The sequence below is a fragment of the Thermobia domestica genome, chromosome 12, assembly GCF_964235325.1.
Source record: "Thermobia domestica chromosome 12, izTheDome1.hap1.1, whole genome shotgun sequence".
In the NCBI taxonomy this organism is placed as follows: Eukaryota; Metazoa; Arthropoda; class Insecta; order Zygentoma; family Lepismatidae; genus Thermobia; species Thermobia domestica.
The window spans coordinates 204,218,558-204,241,161 of record NC_137465.1 but is presented as its reverse complement, the minus strand read 5'-3'; the positions used below and the strand labels follow the sequence as shown (position 1 = coordinate 204,241,161).

Genomic DNA, 22,604 nt, shown 5'->3' with positions numbered 1-22,604 from the left:
GTGAGTACAATTAAAACAAGTGTGTATAATCGGAAGAGGTCTACTTTGAAGGGAACTACAGTAAAATTCTAAGTTCACAACTGTGGTGCACCTTACTTTTATTATTAATATTATTATTACCTGGGAAAGAGTCAGACATATCAATGAAGGTTGTGTGTAAGTAGAAGAACGTAATGTGGGAATTTTCTATTAAAAGCCATAGCGATAAACGAGATCGTGAAAAGAAAGAAGAAAGAAAAGAACTTACGATGTCCTTTTACAGATTGATCCACACAGTCACCGCCATGATATCTTAAGAAGTGTCTTCAGGCGAATTTTCTAGTTTATCACTGGAGTCTATTTGACCGCTTCGGGCATGAGTAAAGATAGGAGAACTCCAGAACAAATTCCTGTCACTAACGATGCTGCACCAAACATACCTGCCGTTACAACATGCTCACGTTCCACTCGGCTGAAAAAAACAAGACATTTCAGTTAATACAATGTCTTACTGTATATAAGTTAAATACGTATACTTGTGAAAAAAATGCCCTTCAATTTTATTCTGTCCAAGACCGACTTTTAATTGCTATTATATTATGGTTTTATGTGACTTAGAACTTTGTTCTTAACGTAGGAGACAAAAGTATGCACAAACACGCTTATATGAGGGGGCTGTCAAAAAGATTTTGGAATGTTGATGTAATTTTGGCATTTTTGTTGCATCACAATGAACGTTGTGCAGTACAGTCCTTAGATTGCTTAGTTATTAATTTGACAAGTGTGAACAAGTCATATACAGGCAGCGTACAAGAAGTATAGCTGAACGGAGGAATGTGTTGTGTAGTGATCAGTTGGCACAATTTCACAGCAACGCGTAAACATGAAGTTTATGTGCAAATTTGGGGGGGGGGGGGGGGAGAATCTGCTTCAGAGAGTCTGATAGTCTTAAAAAAGTGTAGCACCATCAGACATTTAGATCTCCCTAAAGCTAAAAATGGGCCTCACAAGTACCCATTTTGCCACCGCAGAAGAGGTCAAAACTAACGTAGCAGCTGAACTTCGGAAGATACCAAAAGAGGATTTTCGCCGGTGTTTTCAGCAATCACAGGAGCGGTGAAAGCAACTGTGTGTGTTCCGAAGGTGCCTACTTTGAAGGCGATTAAATAAATGTGTACTTTTATTGTGGTAACAAAGAACTATAACAAATTTCCGGGAACTTTCTCACTACCCTTCGTATAACAGGTCAAGTTCTATTTGGTTCGATATTCGTGAGGTACTTGACATTTAACATGCAATATCTTGCATATGGTACAAGATACGGCAAATCTCACTACAACAGTGAATTTCCGAGAAAATTGTACATGAATTCGATATATCACTTGCACCTATTCCCATTTGAAAAACCGAAATTTTTAAATCCGATATGGAGGATCCAAGATGGCGGCCGAGGTGTGTAACATGTGTCAGAGAAGCAGTACTTGGTCCAAAGTCTTTTGCTTATGCCCACATTCATGTCTAGTTATATCGAAAGAAACTAAAAGCAATTTTGTGTCCGAGCGTTTTAGTAGTTTATGATTGAATTCCGGATATATGAGGGATGATAAATATGGAAATTACTGGTATAGGCCGCTAAAATTAGTACAATATACACTGCGACGAAGAAAACTTTGCATTTGAATCAATTTTACATGAATACCGAAGGAACACTTCACGAATGTACCTTGTGAGACTACTGTGGGAGGCTTGTCCCTTCTAGTTCCTAGTGTCATCTCTATAACCGCTCATGGATGTACTTACTCTGAACAAAACATCATAGCCATGGCACCATAATAACCACAGGAGAATCCATGGATCACTGCACCGGCCCAGTAGGCCCAGTCGTTCTGAATCAGCACCTGTATCTTCCTCTCAGTGCGTGAGGGCAGGTAGTTGCACAGCAGAAAGAAAGGAATGAAGATTACCCTCATAAGAATAGGGATATACAAGTACTCAGGTGAAGGCTGTAAAATAATTAATTAGCTATGTTAATTTAAAACGTTTATTCAAGCTTGGGTTATAAATAACTTATATTACGGTATAAGAAGTTTTATCAAATAATGAGAGCTTCCCCGTGCTATATGATTGGAAACCAGAGCACAATTCCTAGTAGGCGCTCGTGAAGTTTAGAACCCACATTAAGATTCAAAAGCACGCCTCATAATAGCCTTCCTCTTGGAGAGAGAGGTTACAACTGAGGAGTGTTTTAACAAAACTCAACAAACGCCACTTTTTTTTTTCAAAATGCGTTTTTTTTAACGGATTCTGGTACTTTAATATGAGTCTCACACAATGCCTACCAGAAAATACGACGAAACGGAATATTTGCCATTGCACTCGTAAAAGGCGCCTGAATATAGCAAATTTTCACAAAACTCGACATCTCCATTTATCAACATTATTTCCAAGGGCGCCTATCAGGGGGGGCAAGATGGAGCGCTCGCCCCCCTCTAGAAGGAATTGTACTTCGGAAGATCGAAAACCCAATAGGGTTTTTTTTTTTTTTTTTTAGAATAGTTACCGCAAAATTTGAGACTACATTTGAATTGTCGCTTATACTTGTCCCCCTTTGGAAACCACAACATGGGCGCCCATGATTATTTCCCATAGTAGCTCTTTGTCTCCTGACCGAGATTTTGGAATTATTAAAAAAAAAAAAAAAAAAAAAAAAAGAACTAAGAGAACACAAAACAATCACTCTTAGGGATGGGCCCGAAGGAGTTTCCTTTGAAACTCGACTCGACTCGAAAGAGACATCTTTCATCTCAACTCGAGAACTAAGCTCGAGAAATTTCCTCCAACTCGACTCGAATTCAGGTCGAGCCAGAAAGAGCCAAATCGAGTTAAATCCTGTGTGAAGTTTTAAGTACTATCTTCAAGTATCCTACATAAACACTATAATTATTATCAATGATACTACTGCTACTACTTATATTATTATTATTATTATTATTATTATTAATAATAATATTAATAATAATAATATAATAATAATAATAATAATAATAATAATAATAATTATTATTATTATTATTATTATTATTATTATTATTATTATTATTATTATTATTATTATTATTATTATTATTATTATTATTATTGTGTTTTTCAGATGTAAAGCATCACGGGCAGTAGCCAATGCTGTGCGATATTCCGCGCGGTGTTGCCGGATTTCGGACTCCCCTTTCCCTTCTCGCTCTTCCTCTAGTTGAGATTATTACACATACATTGGGAACATTATTCACAATGTAAATATACTATTCCAGCAAACTCAAAGATTTTGGCTGTGTATCCTAGAAGTATATATAGCAACTGAATAACCTACCTATTAACTTATTCCAGTGGAACTGCTAAACGTTCGTCTTCAACACTACTTTCACTATCGTCTATGTCAATTAATATTTCGCCATTGTCTGAATCTGACTCTTGTAAATTTTTTATTATGAGTTCCAAAAATTGTAAACACAAAAAATAATTCTTCGAGCTTCACTTCGTAGCACTTTTTTTTTTTTTTTTAAAGAAAATTCCGCACTTGTACTCGGTTTCCTTAAAGACATTGTCAACTATAATTTTGGAGAACAAATGAACTACCACGAAAGAAAGCAACCTAGACACTGATGAATTCTGTTTATGCTAGAAGAAGAGAAGTTGCGTTCCTACACACACAATCAGCTCTTTTGCTTCCATGTCTGTTCCTATAATAACATACTCTTATACTTGATGTAGGTCTCACAACAACAATCCATCTGATTCGTAAGCAACACGATATGGTCGAGTTTGTTTTGGGTTACAATAATTTATGACACCACTCAGACGCCTGGTGCTTTTGCATCCCTGCTAGAGGAGTAAAGAAGGAATACGTAATTGGCCACACATACGTAAGGTATTGAAACGAAGAAAAAAAATCATACTGCGTTTCTTCTGTCGAATAAGGAAGAATCTTGCATGAAGGCAATTTCAAAACAATATTACGAATGTCCCATACCTTCTGTTCTTCCACATGAGCTCCCGCCGGGAATCGAATATATATATATGAATCAAATTGCAGAGGCGTGTTATTTAATTCGATCGCTTACTATTCTCAAGGGTGTAGAAACGGGGGAAAAGAGGGCCTTGACTTTCCAAACTATTTCCAGCCCTGAAATGAGGTTCATCTAGTATATGTTTAGTAAACTTATTTAATAGTTAATGCAAATTAGGAACGTTTATAATAAAATAAGATTTTTAAAAAAAGAAAAAAGAAAACATCATCAATACAGTTTCTGTACCTAATTACAAGGACGCTGATTTCTCTGTAAATTGGGGGGGGGGGTGCATTCAGATGCAGAAAGCATATATGATGATTTTAAGACAAACTGCGTTCAAATTATGCCTAATATTGCACATTTACAAATAAAATGAGGGGCCCTGGCTCCCTCAGTCCCCCCAGGATCTCTCACTACTATATTATTGCATAATAATATCTGAGTTGATATTTTTTCGAGTTTTTTCCTTTTAGTATTTTAACCTACATAAACACAAAGTCGGATAAACAGACTGCTAGAAACAGCATTTGTTTTCTTATGAATAGCTTATTGATTTATCTCTTACAATCCGCTTTTCAACTTCAGTACTGTCAAGATCCGTCTTTTGTTAAGGTAGCATCGAGAAAACATAATATGCGTATAGTAGCTATACATGGTGAGTTAAAATGCTTTCATATTCTGAAAGAGGTCATTTGTTCTGTTTTTAATGTGTGAAAAGCTTTCCTCCCCCTGAAAGTAATGTTCCCCTAGAACAACCTGTTGGTTACACCCCTGATTATTCTTTAATAAAAGTTGAGTTCCATTTCCAAATCGAAGAAAAATCCACTGGAAATTAGACGGGACTCAACGCTCGTTTTACTAATTGTTTTATATGGAAACCTTTCAAAGCGTGTATCATGACAACCAGTTGTCATAAAAAGATGTAGTTTTCACGTATGTGTTCGTAATTCTTTTCTCTACTTCGTAAAGTGAGCAGTTAATGTGCTAATACAATATTTCTAATAAGCGCCTCTGCTATTGTCAAGATTCGCAGTAGCGCGAGAAGTCAGCGTGCAGAACTGCTTGTCGCGAATTGTCAACACCGCTCAAAGCCAATTGGACGCCGCGTAAAGCCAACTCAAGGCCATGCCGCTTCTCATCTGAAATCATTTGTACAACACCATGTATAATCATTAGAGACCGGATGTTAGGCAAAATGCCTATTCTTTAATATTAAATATATGATAAAAAAAATAACGTTTTAAAGTTTATATGGGGGTTATAGTTTCAATTTAAGACAATTTTATTTTGCCTATTTTGCCTATTTCCCCCATTCCTGCCTAAATAACTGCTTCAGTGCCTAATGTTGCCTATCCTATGCATTTTCTTCAAAATAAGATTTTATTGGGGAAAAATATATGTTAGTATTTCAAGAAAGGATTCTGTCTCTTTCGAGAAATATAAGTGTTGCTTGTAATGATAAGATGTCGTAAAACTTTGGACTGCTATCTGTGCCAATAGAGTGCTGTATAACTTTGGATTGCTGTGTGTACTGATAAGTGTATAAAATTTGGGTTGTTATGTGTAATGATAAACTGCTGTAGAGAATGTATTTAGCAAATATACATGGAATACATGTCAATCTTTCTTTGTATATATACAGTAAAAGAAGATATTAACAAATAGTTATGTTTCTATATTCTTTAAACCTTATCTATAGATATATATGGTTTAAATTGATTTTTAATAGTATTGAGTATCTATCTTCATTATTTTGAGTTACATTTTTATGCCTATTTTCTAAATTTTAAGTGCCTCTTTGCCTGCCTATTTTCAGGTTTTTAATGCCTAAACATCCAGTCTCTAATAATCATGAAAGATAGGCAGTTTGTATCTGAATAATAAAAACTAGTCGACTGCAGATCTCGGTCGTCGAGAAGTTATCAGGAGGCAAGGACGTCGTTCACGAGGTTCTGGATTTGAGTTCCGGAGGAGCGAGTATTCGGGCTCGAGCCAAAAGTTGTTAAAAGTTATAGGGCGCCTGCCAAACTTGTTCAAAACTGCTCGGCCCGGGTTTAGGGTTGTCAACAGTATGAGTGACTCGGCTCACAGCTCATTCACTATCGAGCCGAACCGAGAAGTGACCCGAGCCAACATTGCTGGCTCGAACCGATGGCTCATCTGAACCGAACCGAACCGAGCTGATATCTCACCCCAACCGAGGCGGTTTGAGCCATCGTTTCAACGGAGCTGGCTCGAGCCGATGGCTCACCTGAGCCGAGGCGGTGGCTCATCTCAACCGAGCCGGCTTAAGCCATCGGATCAATAGAGCCGAGCCGATGGCTTACCCCTCCCAACCTGCCTCGAGCTGTTCGCTCATTTGAACCGAGCCGAGCTGGTTGATATCACTACCCGGGTAGGGCTTCTCTTCGGCTCAAAAATTCGACCGTGCAGGTCTCGGCCTTGATGATAAGAACTACAGTAATCTTATATACTTATATTGATGTTCGCAACATTTGAGACTGTCTTGTTATAAAAGTCTATTGTTATCTCGTTATTGAAACGAGACGAGATGCGAGTAGTGTCCACTGTCGTGAGCAACACTAAAAATATTCCACATTACTGCTTACATTTCTCATGATTTTCACTTTCCAGTCTAATCAGGCCATGATTTCAAAACGAGCTAAAACGAGCTGAACAAGCGAGCCATTTATCAAACTTGACTCGTGCCCATCCCTAATTACTCTGCCCTCAGAATATTATGTCATTTTGGGAAAGTTTGGGGAGGTTAAAGTTTGGGGTAAAGACTGGTATAGTTATGATATGAAATCAATCTCCAAACATTTAATGAAAGCCAAATTGCCTTTTAAGATATCTGAGGCAAGGGTATTGCATTATCTAAGACAACCTGAGACCAGGCCTGTATTTATATATTGTGCGCCCCTGTGCTCTAAATAATTTGCCGCCTCCAAACAAAATTTGTCGCCCACCGAAAGCGACCTATATTAGAGTTGAATTCACAGTGTTTGGGGTCACTGAGATAAATACTGACAATTTTAATCCAACTAAGGTCATACTCCACTCCCCAGGGAGAGGGAGAGTTTAAAAGTATTCGAAAACGACATATATAAGTGTTGAATTCATAGTTTTCGAAGTCGCTGAGTTTAACGGTATCAGTTTTCATGATGTTCAAGTTTATCCTCAACCTTGGAACTGGAAGTGGGAGAGGATGACTTTTTAAAAATAATCAGGTAAGCTAGCTAATTAGTACTACTGTACTTAGAGCGAATTAAATACATGAACATATTTTCTAGCGCTTGCGCAGAATTCTGCGGGTTGCTAGTTTTAAATATTACTTTAATGTGAATTTTTAAAAAAATCCAAAATTTTGCCGCCCCCTTAAATTCTGCCGCCCAGTGCTTGAGCACAGAATAGCACTTACCTAAATAGGGCCTGCCTGAGACCAGGACACAATGCCATTTTCAAAATACTTTGCTTCGCAGATGGACGTTTAGGTACTTAAATCTGGACAGACCAGTACAATGTTCATTTCTTATTTTTATATTATCTACACAATGTAATATACTTAATAGCCCATTGAATTTAAATGCTTAGAATGTATATTTATAACAAGTAGCTTAATAAAACAAAGAAGAAACATGCATCTGGATATGTTTTGTTAAAAAAAAAATAATAACTTCCTTTCCTCAATAAGGGCCGTTAGTGATGAACTTCATCCCTATTTACATGGATGAGCAGTAATAAATTTTTGAAATATTTCGAATTAACGCTATTGAGTACAACTTAGAAAAACCTCTCCTCTAAAATTTTGTAAATGGCGTTTGTTTTGTTAAAATGGTCCTCAATTCAAAGTATTCATTAAATAATTGCAACTATGTCTTTCTTTCCTATTCCATCACTCGTGTTAAAACTAGGGATGGGCAAAACCGGTTTTTATAAAAACCGGAGACCGGTTCCTAGAAAAACCGAAACCCGAAAACCGACATTTCGGTTTTCTTCAAAACCGATTAGGTTTTTCACCGAAATCGGTTTCTGTTTTTCTCCAAAAAGTGATTCGCTTTTTCACTGAAATCGGTTTAGGTTTTAACCAGTTTCAGTGAAAACTTTTGGAAAACACATAAAACTATTTCTGTGGAAACGGAATCCGTTTCCGGAGAACAACGAAACACTATTCGGTCAGAAATAGAACAAATTTTGGAGAAAACCGATACCGTGTTTTTGAAAATTTTTCAAAGACCAATTTTGGATTTTCTAAAAACCGAAAAACCAGTTTTTGTGTCCACCACTAGTTAAAACATTAAATATAACATTAAGTTTTTCTTACCCTGTACGTTAGATGTCAATATAAATTGCAACTATAGTGAACGAGTCATGAAGCTTAGACTTACACCAGTGACAGAAATGTTTTTTTGTCACGTGTGACACATCGAAATATTTCGGTACGATTCGTTCAGCCGCGTTCCGAACGTACACTTGAGAAAACGTCAAAAGTGAGAAGTGTACCCATAATGTTGCCAAACTTTAAAGACATAGTGAACGTTCTTTAAAAAAAAAAAAAAAAAAAAAAAAAAGAAGTTAAATATCTATAACACGAACTGTGACAATTATTCGAACAAAACGGTAATAATAATAACAGCGAAAATAAAAAAAAAATTAAAAAAATTAACAACGCAAATTTATCGGGAGTGATGGCAATTTGGCCTATTTTTGGCTAAATCTAGCATATTGGGAGAGGCACTTAGCCATACAAATCTACAAAATGCTTATAGCCTGAATTATTGCTTATTTTGTGAAACACTTTTGCCATTTTGGCCTTTTTATTAGCCGTTAAATTAATTCTAAAAATACTTTTAAATGTTGTTTTTCAAACTGAGCCTATTTGTCATTATATATTATCGTATTAATTGATTTCTCTAGACAAGTTGGAGTTTTATTACGCAACAAACACTTGTTCTTCGTTCTTCTTCCCTCTCACCGCCCAGAGATTTACAGCTACTTAACAATAGTTTCGAGTCAGAAACAATTTTAATGTAGCTCCCGTCACGGTCGCTTTTCCTTCATTTAATTATTTTAATTTTCACATTTCGTTGCAAGAATGAAACTTTTCTGATACAAATGTAGTAAACTGTTCGGTCAGGAGATATTGTTTTTGTTTATTAAAAGAAACAAATTGGACACTGCTATCTAATTAGCTTGAAGACTCTCAAAAGCGATCGTGATGATTCATGTGGATGTAAGGAGAAATAGGAAGTGTTTGTAAGGACTATGATCTGCCGAAGGTATTGAAAATTGGGACGATGTTAGTCTACACAAACACGACCAACCCACAATCCGACGATGGTGCATCCAGTTCCAGCGCCTCAGCTAGCTGCGACGTCATCGATGATGACTTATTTTAATTCAACTGATAATATGGTTGCTCACTTTCACAAATCAGGTGAATTGTTGATTGATTTTATTGTAATTTAAAGTCATGTATGTTGTTTGTTAGTCTTCAGCGAATAAAATTCAACATTTCAAATTTTACTATAACTCACTCATAATCTTACACACAAAAAAGGGGGTTAAAATCTACAATATGGGTTATAGGTTAGCAGTTCAAAATCTAGGCATTTTTTAAGTAAAAAAAAAGCTTATTTTTGAAGTCCATTTAGCCTATTTTCTTCAGAGATTGTTGGCAACACTGTTTATCGGCATTCCGACAACATTGTACCCTCGTTCTTCGGATAGTGCGAGAGACGGAACTGGCAAAATTTCATTAAGGAGATTGACGACCGGGACACACCTTCGCGTTCTATTGGGCTCTATTAAAATCATTAGATCAAGGTCAAGGCTCACAACTCCTCGTAATCACTATTGACTCTAACGAAAATCAAACTCACTCACCCAAATGAAATAAGAAGGAAGTAAACTTCCAAACGTGGCTGCCACATTAAAAGTAAGGAAACAAGTGACAAGCGAATAATACTCATCACTAAGGAAGAAAGTTTTATCCCACTTCTTGATAGCTGAAAAAGAAAGGAAAAAAGACGTTTTTAAGTACACAGTGTATTTAACTTTCAATTCAGACTTGTTCAGTCCTTGTTTTGTGGATACAGCTACAGAGAGGCAGAATTGAGTATGATGACTGGTATCTAGCTTTCTGCCATCTTAAATACTTTAATCTACGAAAGTTTCTACAATTCCAGCGACGCAAATCTGTCTTGGACATTGGAGGGGACGGGTAAGACGGTACCCATAATCTATTTTTTTTTTTTTTAAGTGATGTTCAAAATATTTATGAAGTTGATAAACAATGCTGTGGAGGATCAGGGGAGCAGAATTGTCTTCAACATTCGGAAGCGGGCAGATTTGAGGCTTATTCTGGGGAGACAGCAATTTAATCTCACTTTCCTTTGTGGCAATCGGACACAAATCATCACATTTCTCACCAAAAACCACATTTCAAATCGATTATTAGGGGGACAGTCCCCCCTTTCAAGATTGAAGAGGACGTGTCCCCTCATCCCTCGGGATTTGTGCCAGTGTACAGTTCTACAATTTTAAGAAAAATATCGACTATCCGTAAAACACAATGATTAGTTCTGTATGTCTTACTAATATCTAGTTGTACCGTAGAAGGATTTTTATGTAATATAAAGAATAAGGTTATTTAGTAATGAAATCTTGAACATCGACTTCACTACTTCGTCTTGCCGACTGCCGCTACACGCCATATTTGTTAGCAGGCTAATAATGGCAATTAAGTGACATTTACGGTATCATTATTTGCGCCCCTCTTCGAAATAAAGTTGACAGAGAATATACGACATCGTTCAATTAAAGAAAACACAACGCCTCATCAAGTAAAAGAAGCAAAGTAAAAAATTTGTTTGAAATTTACTATCATATTTGACAGTAGATTGCAGTCAGTAGAGACGCATATATTTGAATCCCTCTCGACCCTAGCCATAGAAACTAAATAGACAGTTCTGATTCATTGGAGTTATCCGTTTCTCGCCATGCAGCATACATATAGCACAAAGAAAACGCTAGATGTTGTCAGTCCACGTACACGAGCGTACTAGTGAATATTTTGGGTGGGTTCGCTTTTCGCGTGGGTTCAAATCCGGCCGGAAGAAAGTTCTTTTATTGTTTTTTTTCCTAAATCATAACACTTTTTCATTAAAATAATGTGAAAATAATACTAATTTTCCCCTGTACATAATATATAATGCATTTTATATAATTGTGCTTTTTCCATCACCTATCTAGAGATTTCTAATAGCTCTTATAAACAATGATGTTATAAACCAACAGGTGGGGCCTTCGCGAAGCGAGGGGTTGCAGGGGGTAGCTGGGAGATAGGAGGAAATGCCGGAGGCACCAGGAGAGGGAAAGACTTTGCACACACAACTTTATTGATTTAAAAAAAAAGTTATTTACTTACGTTACGAAACATGGCCGAACGAGCGTCAGCGAGCGAAGGGGATTAGAAGCCCCGCAGGGCTCGCTTTGTTCCACCTTGACTTCATGATAATAAGTCACACTCAACATCGATGTAAATCTAACCTCACTTGCTTCCTTGTGACCAACTTAAAACAGTTGGGTAGGGTAGCGCGTGAAATAAATATGCTTTGGAGACAATGATCAATGGAACTTGTCAAACAAAAGACAATGCATTAAATTATGATACATCTAATAATGAATAAAGTTCAATAATCAGTGTTAACTTATCAGTACAATATACTAACAGAGCAGGTCTTTCATAAGTTCTCCAGTAATAGATATTTATAGCCAATAATCATAATAATAGATAACGTGCGTAGTTATTGCTTTAGATTCTATAAGAAACAACGGATGCAACGCAATTGCACACATAAAATGTTCATAGTTCAAGGAAGGCTAGTTCTAGTTATTTCCCTTTCGGGAAATTTATAAAGAAAGTCTCGGCCCAGACCTATTGTTTTTGAAAACATAGATTAGTATAAAATGGCGCGTTCCAACATGGACGAATTCGCCTGTTCTAAGTAGATTTGTTTTCACACAATTTGTAAAATTACTTGGGGGTTAGAGGCTCAGGACATATAAAAAAGATGTAATAATATATAAAAATTGTAAAGAAACTAAATTTTGTCAAAATTTAAAATTATGTACAGATCACAATTGCACAATTGAAGGAACATGATACTCCAGGCGTAAAGATGTCCGTCGCCATCTTGTTCCCCTTCAAGGAAGTCTCTTGCCTGCGTTATTCCTTCATAGAACAGAAAAATAACAGTGACCAATTTTTATCTCTAACCTATCATTATTGTGAACAGTATAATGACTAATGAAGAATAACAGTGATCAATTTTTATCTCTAACCTATCATTATTGTGAACAGTATAATGACTAATTTTTACTAACAAACCCGTTAGTTCTTGCAAAACAGTTTTTTTTCTGTTACATCCGATAGGTTTCCATTCGTATGTCAATATTTGTTGCTAATAATGTTGTACTTAATGCGTTTAAATGCACATATACTATTTTTTTCACATAAATTTCCAAGTTGAATCTCTCAAACAGTTCTCAACCGTACACGAATTGTATTAGCTTGTTGTGATCAGCATGACTTGGTCCTTCAAATGGCATGCTTAGTTTCTCTGTAGGCGAATGCTTTTCCCCGAACTTTCTTATTAGCAAGCAGTTTTTTTTTTTTTTTTAAAGTATCTACATAAACCTCTTAAACAGAAACTGATAACAGCTTTCCAGTTCCAGTTTCTACCTTACGGGAGATTTATATAAAGGAAGTCCCAGCCTTAGAGCCCTGTGGACTATTTCACTAATTTTGTTTTAAATGAAAATTGTTTGAAATAAGATTATGTATTAAGATGATTGTGCCAAAATGGCCAAATTAGCCTGTTTTAATTATAATTGGTTTTCACACTGTTAATGTAATAAGGAAGGATAAGCGGCGCATGAACATATTGAAATTGAATCACAGTATATTAAAATTGTAACCAATAACAAAATTGTCAAAAATATTGAAATGTAAATAGTAAAAATTGAATAAAAACTGAGAGCAAAGCTCCCCAATACTTAGTGTTTACAGCGCCATCTCTTATCCCCCTAATGGGGTGTTTACACTTGGTCAATTTAGTCGCACGGCTAAATCGACTCGCTGCATTTGCGACTAAATCGAAGCAACTAGACCGAATGAGATCGATGGATGTGTTCAATTGTTTCAACCGAAATTGAATACTGCTTGTCGACTCGCTCTCCTCTGGTCGATTCGAAATCGACTGGTAATTTTAAAGATGTCCAAGCAAAAAGTAATTGGTACAATTTGCGATGTTATAGCAGAAGAAAATAGAATCGACCACAGAAAATAGAACGTCTTTCAATTCAGTTGGTAGTCGATTAGTCGCTTTCGATCAACAAGCGATTAAGTTGAAGTCCCGTTTACACGGTCGATTAAGTTGAAAGTGACGTCAATTCAACTGAATCGAACGCAAATCGACTAAGTGTAAACGCCCCATAACAGCTTTTCTCACCTGAATGGACTTGAGGGAAAATTGTCACAGTCACAAGAAATACAAAGAAAACGTTGAAGCACTGTTGCCAGCACTTCTTGAAGATTTTCCAATACGGAGTCTTTGGAGTCGTCTCTCGGTTTTGGCTCTTCTTTGCAGCTTGTTCTATTTCGGCCAAGTGTTCGTAGTAGCGAAAGAATCTCTGAAATTAGAGTTTTATTCGTCGAATTACAAATAAATATATCATAGGAATAATTTGTATTTAAAATTGGTGATTTCATTAACCCTTAAGCACGCGAATTATGAAAACAATGATGAAAAATATTCTTCAGATCTAGATATATAAAACAGTGCAAATAAATAATTTGCTTTGACATTTACTTTTTCGCGAAAACTAGATAGGTTTCATATGATTTCGGTTCCCAGACGCCCCGGATTTACATAATCTGTCCTCATCAAAATTGTTCAAAACTCGAAATGTCCTGGTTTCACTTCAAAACCATACACTATCAATTTTAACTGATTTGTCCAACTGAGCTAGAAACTGACTTAAACGATCGTACGATTAACTGAACTGATAGTGTGTGGAGTACCATCAGTTAATCGAGTTCAGTCCTTCAGTTCTTTCAATTTCATCAGATGTTCTGTAGAGTGCACTTCTAAGACCCTTGACATACCAACGCTTTGGAACGTACACTTCCTCATCTCCAGTCCCCTATTTCTTGGATTCGTACACTTACCGCCGTTCTTTACTAAATGCCGACCGTAGGTTGTTTATTTTTTTAAAACAACAGTATCGCTTGTCGCCTGAGGTTCCAACTCTTTTAATTTTGTAACACACCATACGCCTTCCCTCTTTTATACCTATTCGCATAATGCACATGTTACATGTCCCAAAGTTAGGGATGAGCACGGCAGGCTTCAATAAAAGCCAAAAATGCCTCACTTTTACTAGTTGCTATCATGACAGAACCTGAACTGAGACAATTGTATATTTCCTTCAGTTAATAGCAGTTATCGTAGCAAAAGACGGTTCGTTTGTTCAGTCCATAATAACCGTTCAGTCCAAATAATCGCATGAAGCTGAGTGAACTCAACGAATTCCTTCAGTTCGCAAATTTTTTTTCTTTAATTGTGACGTCACGATCAGGTTTTCCTTCGGTTAAACTGATAGTGTATGGGGTCCATAAGTTTACTATTACTATTTCAATACTTAAGGGACCCCCAGTTTAATCAGTTATCAATTCTCAACTAATAATAAAACTTTACTTTCCCCTCTCATTCACTTTCGGTGACTATTGACTAATTAACTCCGATGTTTGAAGAAGAAGAATGTGCGTAACAATGAGTAACCTGTAAATTTTCATAAAAGTATTCCGGTTTCTTAGTCTAGAAATCTGAAGCCCTACTCTACATATGAGGCTTATTATTAACGGTGGAGACAGTTCTCACAAAGCACTTCCTTGGCACAGATTCGTTTGTAGATCATGCATTTATTTGAGAACTATCATCCTAAACTGTATAGTGAATACATTATGAATATGAACGCAATAAATACATGGTGTTTAAAACAATTAATGTTATTGTGCTTACTATACACTACCCTGACATAAATAACTACACACCCGAAAATGAGTCCACAGCCATTGTTGCGTACCAGTCTAAAGAAGGAACTACTCTTGATGCTGGTATTAGTACTGGGTATAAGTTTCCTATTGTAGCACGCGTATCTTCAACTGTCTGTGGCATAGTATTCGCTAAACCATTGATGATATCCTATGATAAATGCCACCGATTGACAAGGAGTGTGACAAATTACTATGTTTTGTTTGCTTATCTGACTAAGGATGATTCCATATCGAGACCAAGCACCTGGATAAAACCTATACATCGCCTGAAAGCTCTTGCCATGAGAGGTACGAAACCGTTTTCAAATCACGGGCAAACCCACAACCTGACACTATAAGGGGCCAGTTTGTTGGTGTTTCTGACCCTATGTATGACATATTCGACAGAATTAAAAATGAATGTTATGACGCGCCACGCGTAAGTGTCTGAACCTATTATGTCCCTTTTTGGCTCATTGCTAGAACGTGACTCGGGCAAGGGTTTGATAATATCACTTTGCACCCAGACGTACCCATTTGGTCAGTGTTGCCAACGAATTGTAAATACAATGTGGCAGATGGGTACTCTACCACTGGATGTATATCCATGTAACATGGCCTAAACATCATTCGTCACTAGATAAAATATACTGTGGAGATATTCCTCTCTCAAGGACCCCAGTTTGTCAGTATTGCCAACCAATTGTGAAAATGAGAATGTGTAAAACAGGTTCGTAAGACGAGATGTTTATACACCAAATAACTTGGCAGAAACATCTCACGACATTAAAGCAAGAAGACGTTCAGTGCAACCATCCTCTAACCTTTCTAGGTTGTCAGTGTTGCCAACTAAGTTTAAGCATCACAATGTTGCAAATGACGTGCTGGCAATTGAACGAATATATAACAAATGTGGCATAAGGAACATTGGACAATGGAAAACCTAGCATAGATCACAGTGTAATTATGTCCATCAATGCTGTAGACTTCATGTGAAAATCATGAATGTTCGCATTGGTTGCCAACATTGCTAAACTGGGATTCTTGTGAGACGGGGACACTCGTACTATGTTTTCCATTGTCCAATGTTGGTTATGACACATTTGTTATATATTAATTCAGTGACACGCAGGCAATTTGCAACATTGTGATGTTTACATTTGGTTGCAACACTAATAACCTAGAAAGGTTGGAAGACGGTTACGCTGAACGTCTTTTTACTATAGTGTCGTGTGATGTTTCTGCCAAGCTTGGTGTGTAAACATCTCGTAGTACGAACCTGTTTTACACCTTCTCATTTTCACAATTGGTTGGCAACACTCACAAACTGGTGTACTTGAGAGAGGAATACGTCCACAGTATATTTTCTCTAATGACGAATGAAGTTTATACCACGTTACATAGATATACATCCAGTGGTAGAAAAACCATCTTCCCACAATGTATTTACAATTCGTTGGCAACACTGACCAAATGGGTACGTCTGGGTGCAAAATATTATCAAACCCTTGCCCGAGTCACGTTCTAGCAATGAGCCAAAAAAGGAGAATGATGGGCACAGGCGCTTATGCGTGATGCATCGTAACATTCATTTTTACTTCTTTCGAATATACCATACATAGGGTTACAAACACAAACAAACAAACTGGCCTCTTATAATTTGAGGTTGCGGGTTTGCCTGTGATTTGAAAACGGTTTCGTACTTCTCATGGCAAGAGCTTTGAGACGATATATAAGTTTCATCCAGGTACTTGGTCCCGGTATGGAATCATCCCTAGTGAGTGGTCGTTTGTTCAAGAGTGCTAGAAAGTATCAAGCGCCATCTGTACGTTTCATGTCTGGAGGTAGTTCGGGCAACGGCAGAGTTTGAATCCTATCCCCAGAGCTTTGAGTCGTTAGCCTCGTCCAGATAAGTTATTCAGCTTTGCCCTGTGATATGATGAATTTATTGGCGTACTTCAACATTTCACCTGTCCTAAAGAAAAGTAACAATCCATTTTCCAACACATGAACTTGTTTCCGATTATATTGAGTCGTCCTGCCATTACCGGTAAGAAAATATAGAATATCTCTGAGGACTAGGGGGAACTTCCGGTGAAACTTTACCAGAATAGGGTCAGTGTTTAACATGAAGCTAAACTATTGTTTTATTAGTAACAATAAAAGAAACAACATTCTCTAGAAAATATTACAATAATGCCATATATACACGATTATCAAAATAATGGGAAAAAAACTGGACTTTACAACTCAATAGGATGTAAGGTGGTAACACTGAAAATACGAACCAAATCCAGAAGGTTTTGTTGTAATTGCTATTTTATGAGAGAATACGTAAATATTAAGTGATAGCCACTTACGTTGATGGGGAGTGCGTAGTACGTGTCTAGGCAAATTATGGTAATAACCATCGCAGCAATGAAGTAATAAATGGAAGCCCTTCGAGGATTGGGGGCTACAACAATCGCTATTATGTCCACTGAAGTTGCTAAGAGTCCTGTTATATTCTGAAAAGAAGAAGGCAAAACGTTTACTGAACTACTGTATATACAGAAATAGATAATAATTTCTAAAGAACTATAAAGTGTTAACCTAGTATATTACTTCCTAAGTTAGTACATACAAAAAGTCCCTTATTTCACAAAATGGAGTAATCGAATAACTTCATAATATCCCATTTTTTAAAATTGTCTAACATAGAATTCCAAGCGAGTAGTGACGGGTTAGATTGTATTAGATTGCCCCTTCGGTAAAACTTACCCCGAGAAACGTATAAACTATAAATTAAATTTTAAAAATGTTTAAGTTACGTTGTACAAAATAATGACAGTTCTCCAGGCAGTTCATTGAGGTCAATTAGACCTAAATCAAAATAAAATCCCCCGTTTACCAACAATAACTCATAACTTTGAAATCATATTCTGGCAATACTGACTAGACTGGCGAAATTAAACTGTTACAGTTGTGTACACTAGTCTATGAGAAATTAGCATAAAGAAATACAAGTTTGAATAATACAGTGCAATTTACCACACCGCTTGCCAGATTTATTGCAAGAAAAGTTTCTCAGACGCTTTCTGCCACGAAGTGGGGATGTGAACTGGCCGCCCAGATCATGTGATCTCTCTGCTAGATTATTTTTTACGGGGTTATCTGGGTTTATCTCAAGTTTTACATCTATGAGAATAAAACACGAACAATTCGTGAACTGGACGTGGACATTTTATGCACTTCTGCGAATTTAGAGCTTAATTATTTGCATAAATAGTGCAAAATTGGACTTTGACAAACTATTCCACACACCGAAGAGGAGGGCATTTGAATGGTATTGTCTTCAAAAGATAATGCCCTTGATTGGTTTTCAACATTTAATATATATCACTTGTAATTTTTCTTTTATCTCATTTCAAAATCCCAGCGTTATTGTTGCTAAATCCTATGTTTTGTGTTGCCACATAATTTAGTTAGTTGATAAAACTAACACTATGGACTTAGTGTAAGATGTAGTCAAATGTAGTACAATCTGTTACATTCATCATCCCTGAATGGCTGATTAATACAATTGTGGAATCATGGAACTTTGGATTAAAAAAAAAAAAAAAAAACTTACTAAGATACCGTACTGTAATTTAGATTTGGTAGGAATTAGTGAATTTATGCTATAAGCGACGGATAATTAATGAAAGTAAGTTATAAAATACATTGTGGAGAGGAATCTGGGAGAGGACACGGAAAAAGCCCGAGGAACCCATAGACGCGTTGTTGTCCAGCACAAAATTCACATAGTAGGGAGGAGACACGGTGTCTCAGTGGTAAAGTGCTTACCTCTGAAGCGTGGTGTCCATGATTCGATATCCGGTCAAGTAAGTTTGTGATGAACAACATCGTGTCTATGGGTTTTCTCGGGGTACTCCCGTTTCCTTCCACTTTCTAATTTCACCAGTTCTTCCATCATCGTTCACTTGTCTTAATCATCTTCCTTTGCCTAAAAGAGCAGAATCTTGGGACGTTAAACTGAAAGTTTTCATTTCATTTTTTCACATGGTTTGGAATCGAACCAGAGACCCGTCGTTTCAAAAGTGAGCGCCCTACCACTGAGCCACCATACCTAATAGAAAGAAAAAGGATTGTGTTGGTAAGTTTTAATTATGCTATGCAGAAATAGCAGGATGATAGTGTAATAGACAAATATGATTTGGACAAAATATAAGAGAAGGGTAGTAAATACTAATGAAAAACCATTCATGAGCTGAACAAAGTTTTAGGGAAGTGAATAGAAAAATATGATTAGAACACCCTCTATCTGCTAAGAAAACAGTTCGTGTACAAAGTGTTAAGATTTGCATGTCTCGGATGTACAGAAGAAAAATAAAGTATCACGAACAAATGGTGGAAACAAAATAGTACCAAGAAAGGCAAAAAACTACAGAAAGCGCAAGGGAACACGTGAGGATATGGAAGCAACAAAAATGAGAGGAAATACACAGGTAGGTGAAATCAACAGAATTCCCGTGGAAGTAAAGAAGTATAAATTTGAAAGTACTAAATAAAAATGAAAAGATAAGTCATGAGCTGAACAAAGTTTTAGGAAAGTGAAACATATATGGCTAGACATAAACTGCATAGTCTACGTTTGAAGAGGGTAACTAAGGGAACAGGGTAAAGGATTAACTTCGAAATAAGGAACACAAATTCAACTGAAATTGATAATATACTAATTGAGTCCGTTTGTAATCTAGGGGAAGAAAGAAGAAGAAAATTCATTAAGGAATATATAACATAGGAAGAAGGTTAATAAATTTTCTGAAGAACAATGATGCTGTTGGCTAAGAAATCGAACTCCAAGAGATGTTCCAGACTACAGAATCGTTAATCTTCTAGTGCATGCAGCAAAAAAATATGTTTTCAATTTTGAAGAGAAAAGTGAATGAAAGGACATATGATAAATTTGGGAGGAGGAATAGTTTTAGCTTACAAGTGTTAATGACACAGTACATGCTATTAAATTATTAAGTATATTCGATAGAATATTTATATAAAAAGAATAGAAAGCACGGATAGTGTTAATTGATCCATAAAAGGCTTTGAGTGGAACGAATTGGAAAATTTGCATTACAGCCAGTATTCGAAGTGGGAAAAAAGCAGAGGCGGTATGTTTTATAACGATTTTGACTGGACATGTGGGCTATCTAAATGTTGAAATACAGTGAGAGTAAGTTGCCTAAAAGATTGTATTTCTAATTACATAGTGACTGAAAACTATTGGAAATCTTCTCCGTGGTTACGAGGGGTCACATGGAGAGACTTTGGTCCCCCGCCAACAACTTTCTGAAAAAAAGTTTAAAAAAAACAACTTTATGTTGTATTATAGAGAATTATACACGAAAATGCTCAAAAACCGAGTTTTTTTATGCTAATGATTTCCTGCGGAAAAACTCCTGGATGCTCACTCGACTAAGGGGTACTCCAAACCCCCGGAAGATCAACAGCAGACAACCCCTAAATCTCCCATGCTCGAAACACGAAATTTATATGCACTAAGACAAAAAGACACACATACACATATACATATAAGAAACAAAGAATTCAGTACGGCACATCAAAATATAAACTAGATGGACTTCTTTAGGAACACCACATTTTAAAAACAAAAGGTAGGAAAAAGATTACAAAATTGTCGGTGTTGTAAACTTAGAACTTATTTGTACGTACATAAGAAATAAAATCATTATAGGTGCAAAACTATTCGTCAATTCTTGTGTATAAAAATGGATTTATTAAAGGTACTTGCATATACTATTCAGTGACGGTATGTCTTTGTGAAAACTAAAAATTGATAGGTTTCTGTTTGGGCCGACAAAATTGTAAAAATTAAAAATTGATTAAAGATGTAAGGGTGGTTGTTCGGAGCGCCAAATTTTATAAAAGTTGAAAAGCAGTGGAGTGTTGGGTTTGTGTTTCGGGTGCCAAAATTTATATTATGTGCACCACCGTTGAAGTTTCCGTTCTACGAACTAAAATGATTCATGACTCGATATGCCGCTGTTTTCGATTTGGATATGGCGTCAAAAAATAGGTTTGGCATAGATGTATTGGACTTTGAAGAGTACCGTGACCTGTTTGGGTTTTGAATCCACGACTTTTTAGAAAATACTCTCTAAAAATAATAAAGACTAATTTTACGGTAATGGAGATCCTATCTCCCCTCGGTACTGATTTGTTACCTAGGGCAGCTTACACTTTTAAAAAAGATAAAGTTGTATTGACGCACAGATAAAATAAAATAACCAAAAAAACCTCCAAAAAGTAATTACAAATAATATATTATTTAAAACATGCCTCATAAGCTTGTGTCCAGCAGCCGGAACTGACCACAAACTCGATTCCTGGGACTTCGTATCCACTAGCAAATCAGAAAACCTTCATTAAAGGCAATTAGGGCTCGTATTCTTTTGTATTTCAACTTTTCAGTGAATTCCAAAATTAGGGATAGGATTTTTATGTACTTTATTCCTTTTTGTGAACTTCGAAATTTCTGTTTAAGGTTAAGATTGTCGTGTAAGGCTAAATTTGTACTTAGAAATTAATGCAATGTCACTCACATACTTTCTCTTAGTAGGGAGGTAATTGTGACCGATGCCTCATATTCATTTTGTATTTAATTCTAAAAATTTATTTAATTCAATTACGCATGTGATTAAAACAACTTTAGCGAATGTCATTTATAAATTTGGTGTGTTAAAAAAGCAAATGGAACTGAAACAGTATTCTTTATTTTCTCTCCCTATCCAAATGTAAGATGCTTTTTATTCTGTATACCTATCGTTGCGGCAAGGACATTCAAGCTACCCTTCTTTTGTCCGTATAACAATGCTCCGCTGAACGTCTGAACCACACGAGACCACACATACAGAGGGCCGTTCATGAATCCAAACAAACAGAAGAGCTTTTAACATCTCTCTGTGAAAGAGGAGAAAAATAGTAAAGTCTACTCAAATTGAATAGAATCGTAGTGCAAAATAATTCTTGTGAATTAGTTAAACACACATTTCCTTCAGAGTGTCTCCATTTAGAAGTTAGATACAATTTTTTCACAGGTTTGTAAGTTGGTCCAACAATACAAGAGGACAGACAAGAGGACTCCAGATGAACTTACATAAAAATGTTATATACAACTTGTGAAACTTAAAGAAATCGCGTACTTTGGAAAAACGACGCTCGAGCATCGTATATGGGCGGACACGAATAACAAAAATTACAACTGAGAACGCAAAACAATTTGACGAATGAGAGAAAAAAAAGGTGAAATCAAAACCGCAGTTAAAGGCGTGTTCTAAATGATCGGCGAGAGGAGAATTAAAAATTCCAAGTCAGTGGTAGTTACTTGAAGACCGGGAACAAGTGTGTCGCAAGAATTCAATCACACACAAAAATTCCATACACATTACACTCTAGAATAT

The 22,604-nt window shown here is 36.4% G+C and overlaps 1 protein-coding gene across 3 annotated transcripts in view; it reads right to left on the bottom strand.

Annotated features, from left to right (window-relative positions):
- Positions 1–22,604, bottom strand: part of LOC145666953 (equilibrative nucleoside transporter 1-like) — a 114,156-nt gene that overhangs the window by 9,018 nt on the left and 82,534 nt on the right. For 2 of the 3 annotated variants that reach the window (XM_081734576.1, XM_081734575.1), the window contains 5 exons: positions 17,505–17,651; positions 13,559–13,739; positions 9,930–10,051; positions 1,780–1,982; positions 248–451 (listed from right to left, as the gene is read on the bottom strand). In XM_081734576.1, coding sequence (XP_081590702.1) covers positions 337–451; positions 1,780–1,982; positions 9,930–10,051; positions 13,559–13,739; positions 17,505–17,651 — 768 coding nt within the window. In that variant the 3' untranslated portion in view covers positions 248–336. Of the gene's footprint in view, positions 1–247; positions 452–1,779; positions 1,983–9,929; positions 10,052–13,558; positions 13,740–17,504; positions 17,652–22,604 lie in introns of those variants that run through there. The other variant, XM_081734577.1, reaches the window with a different exon arrangement.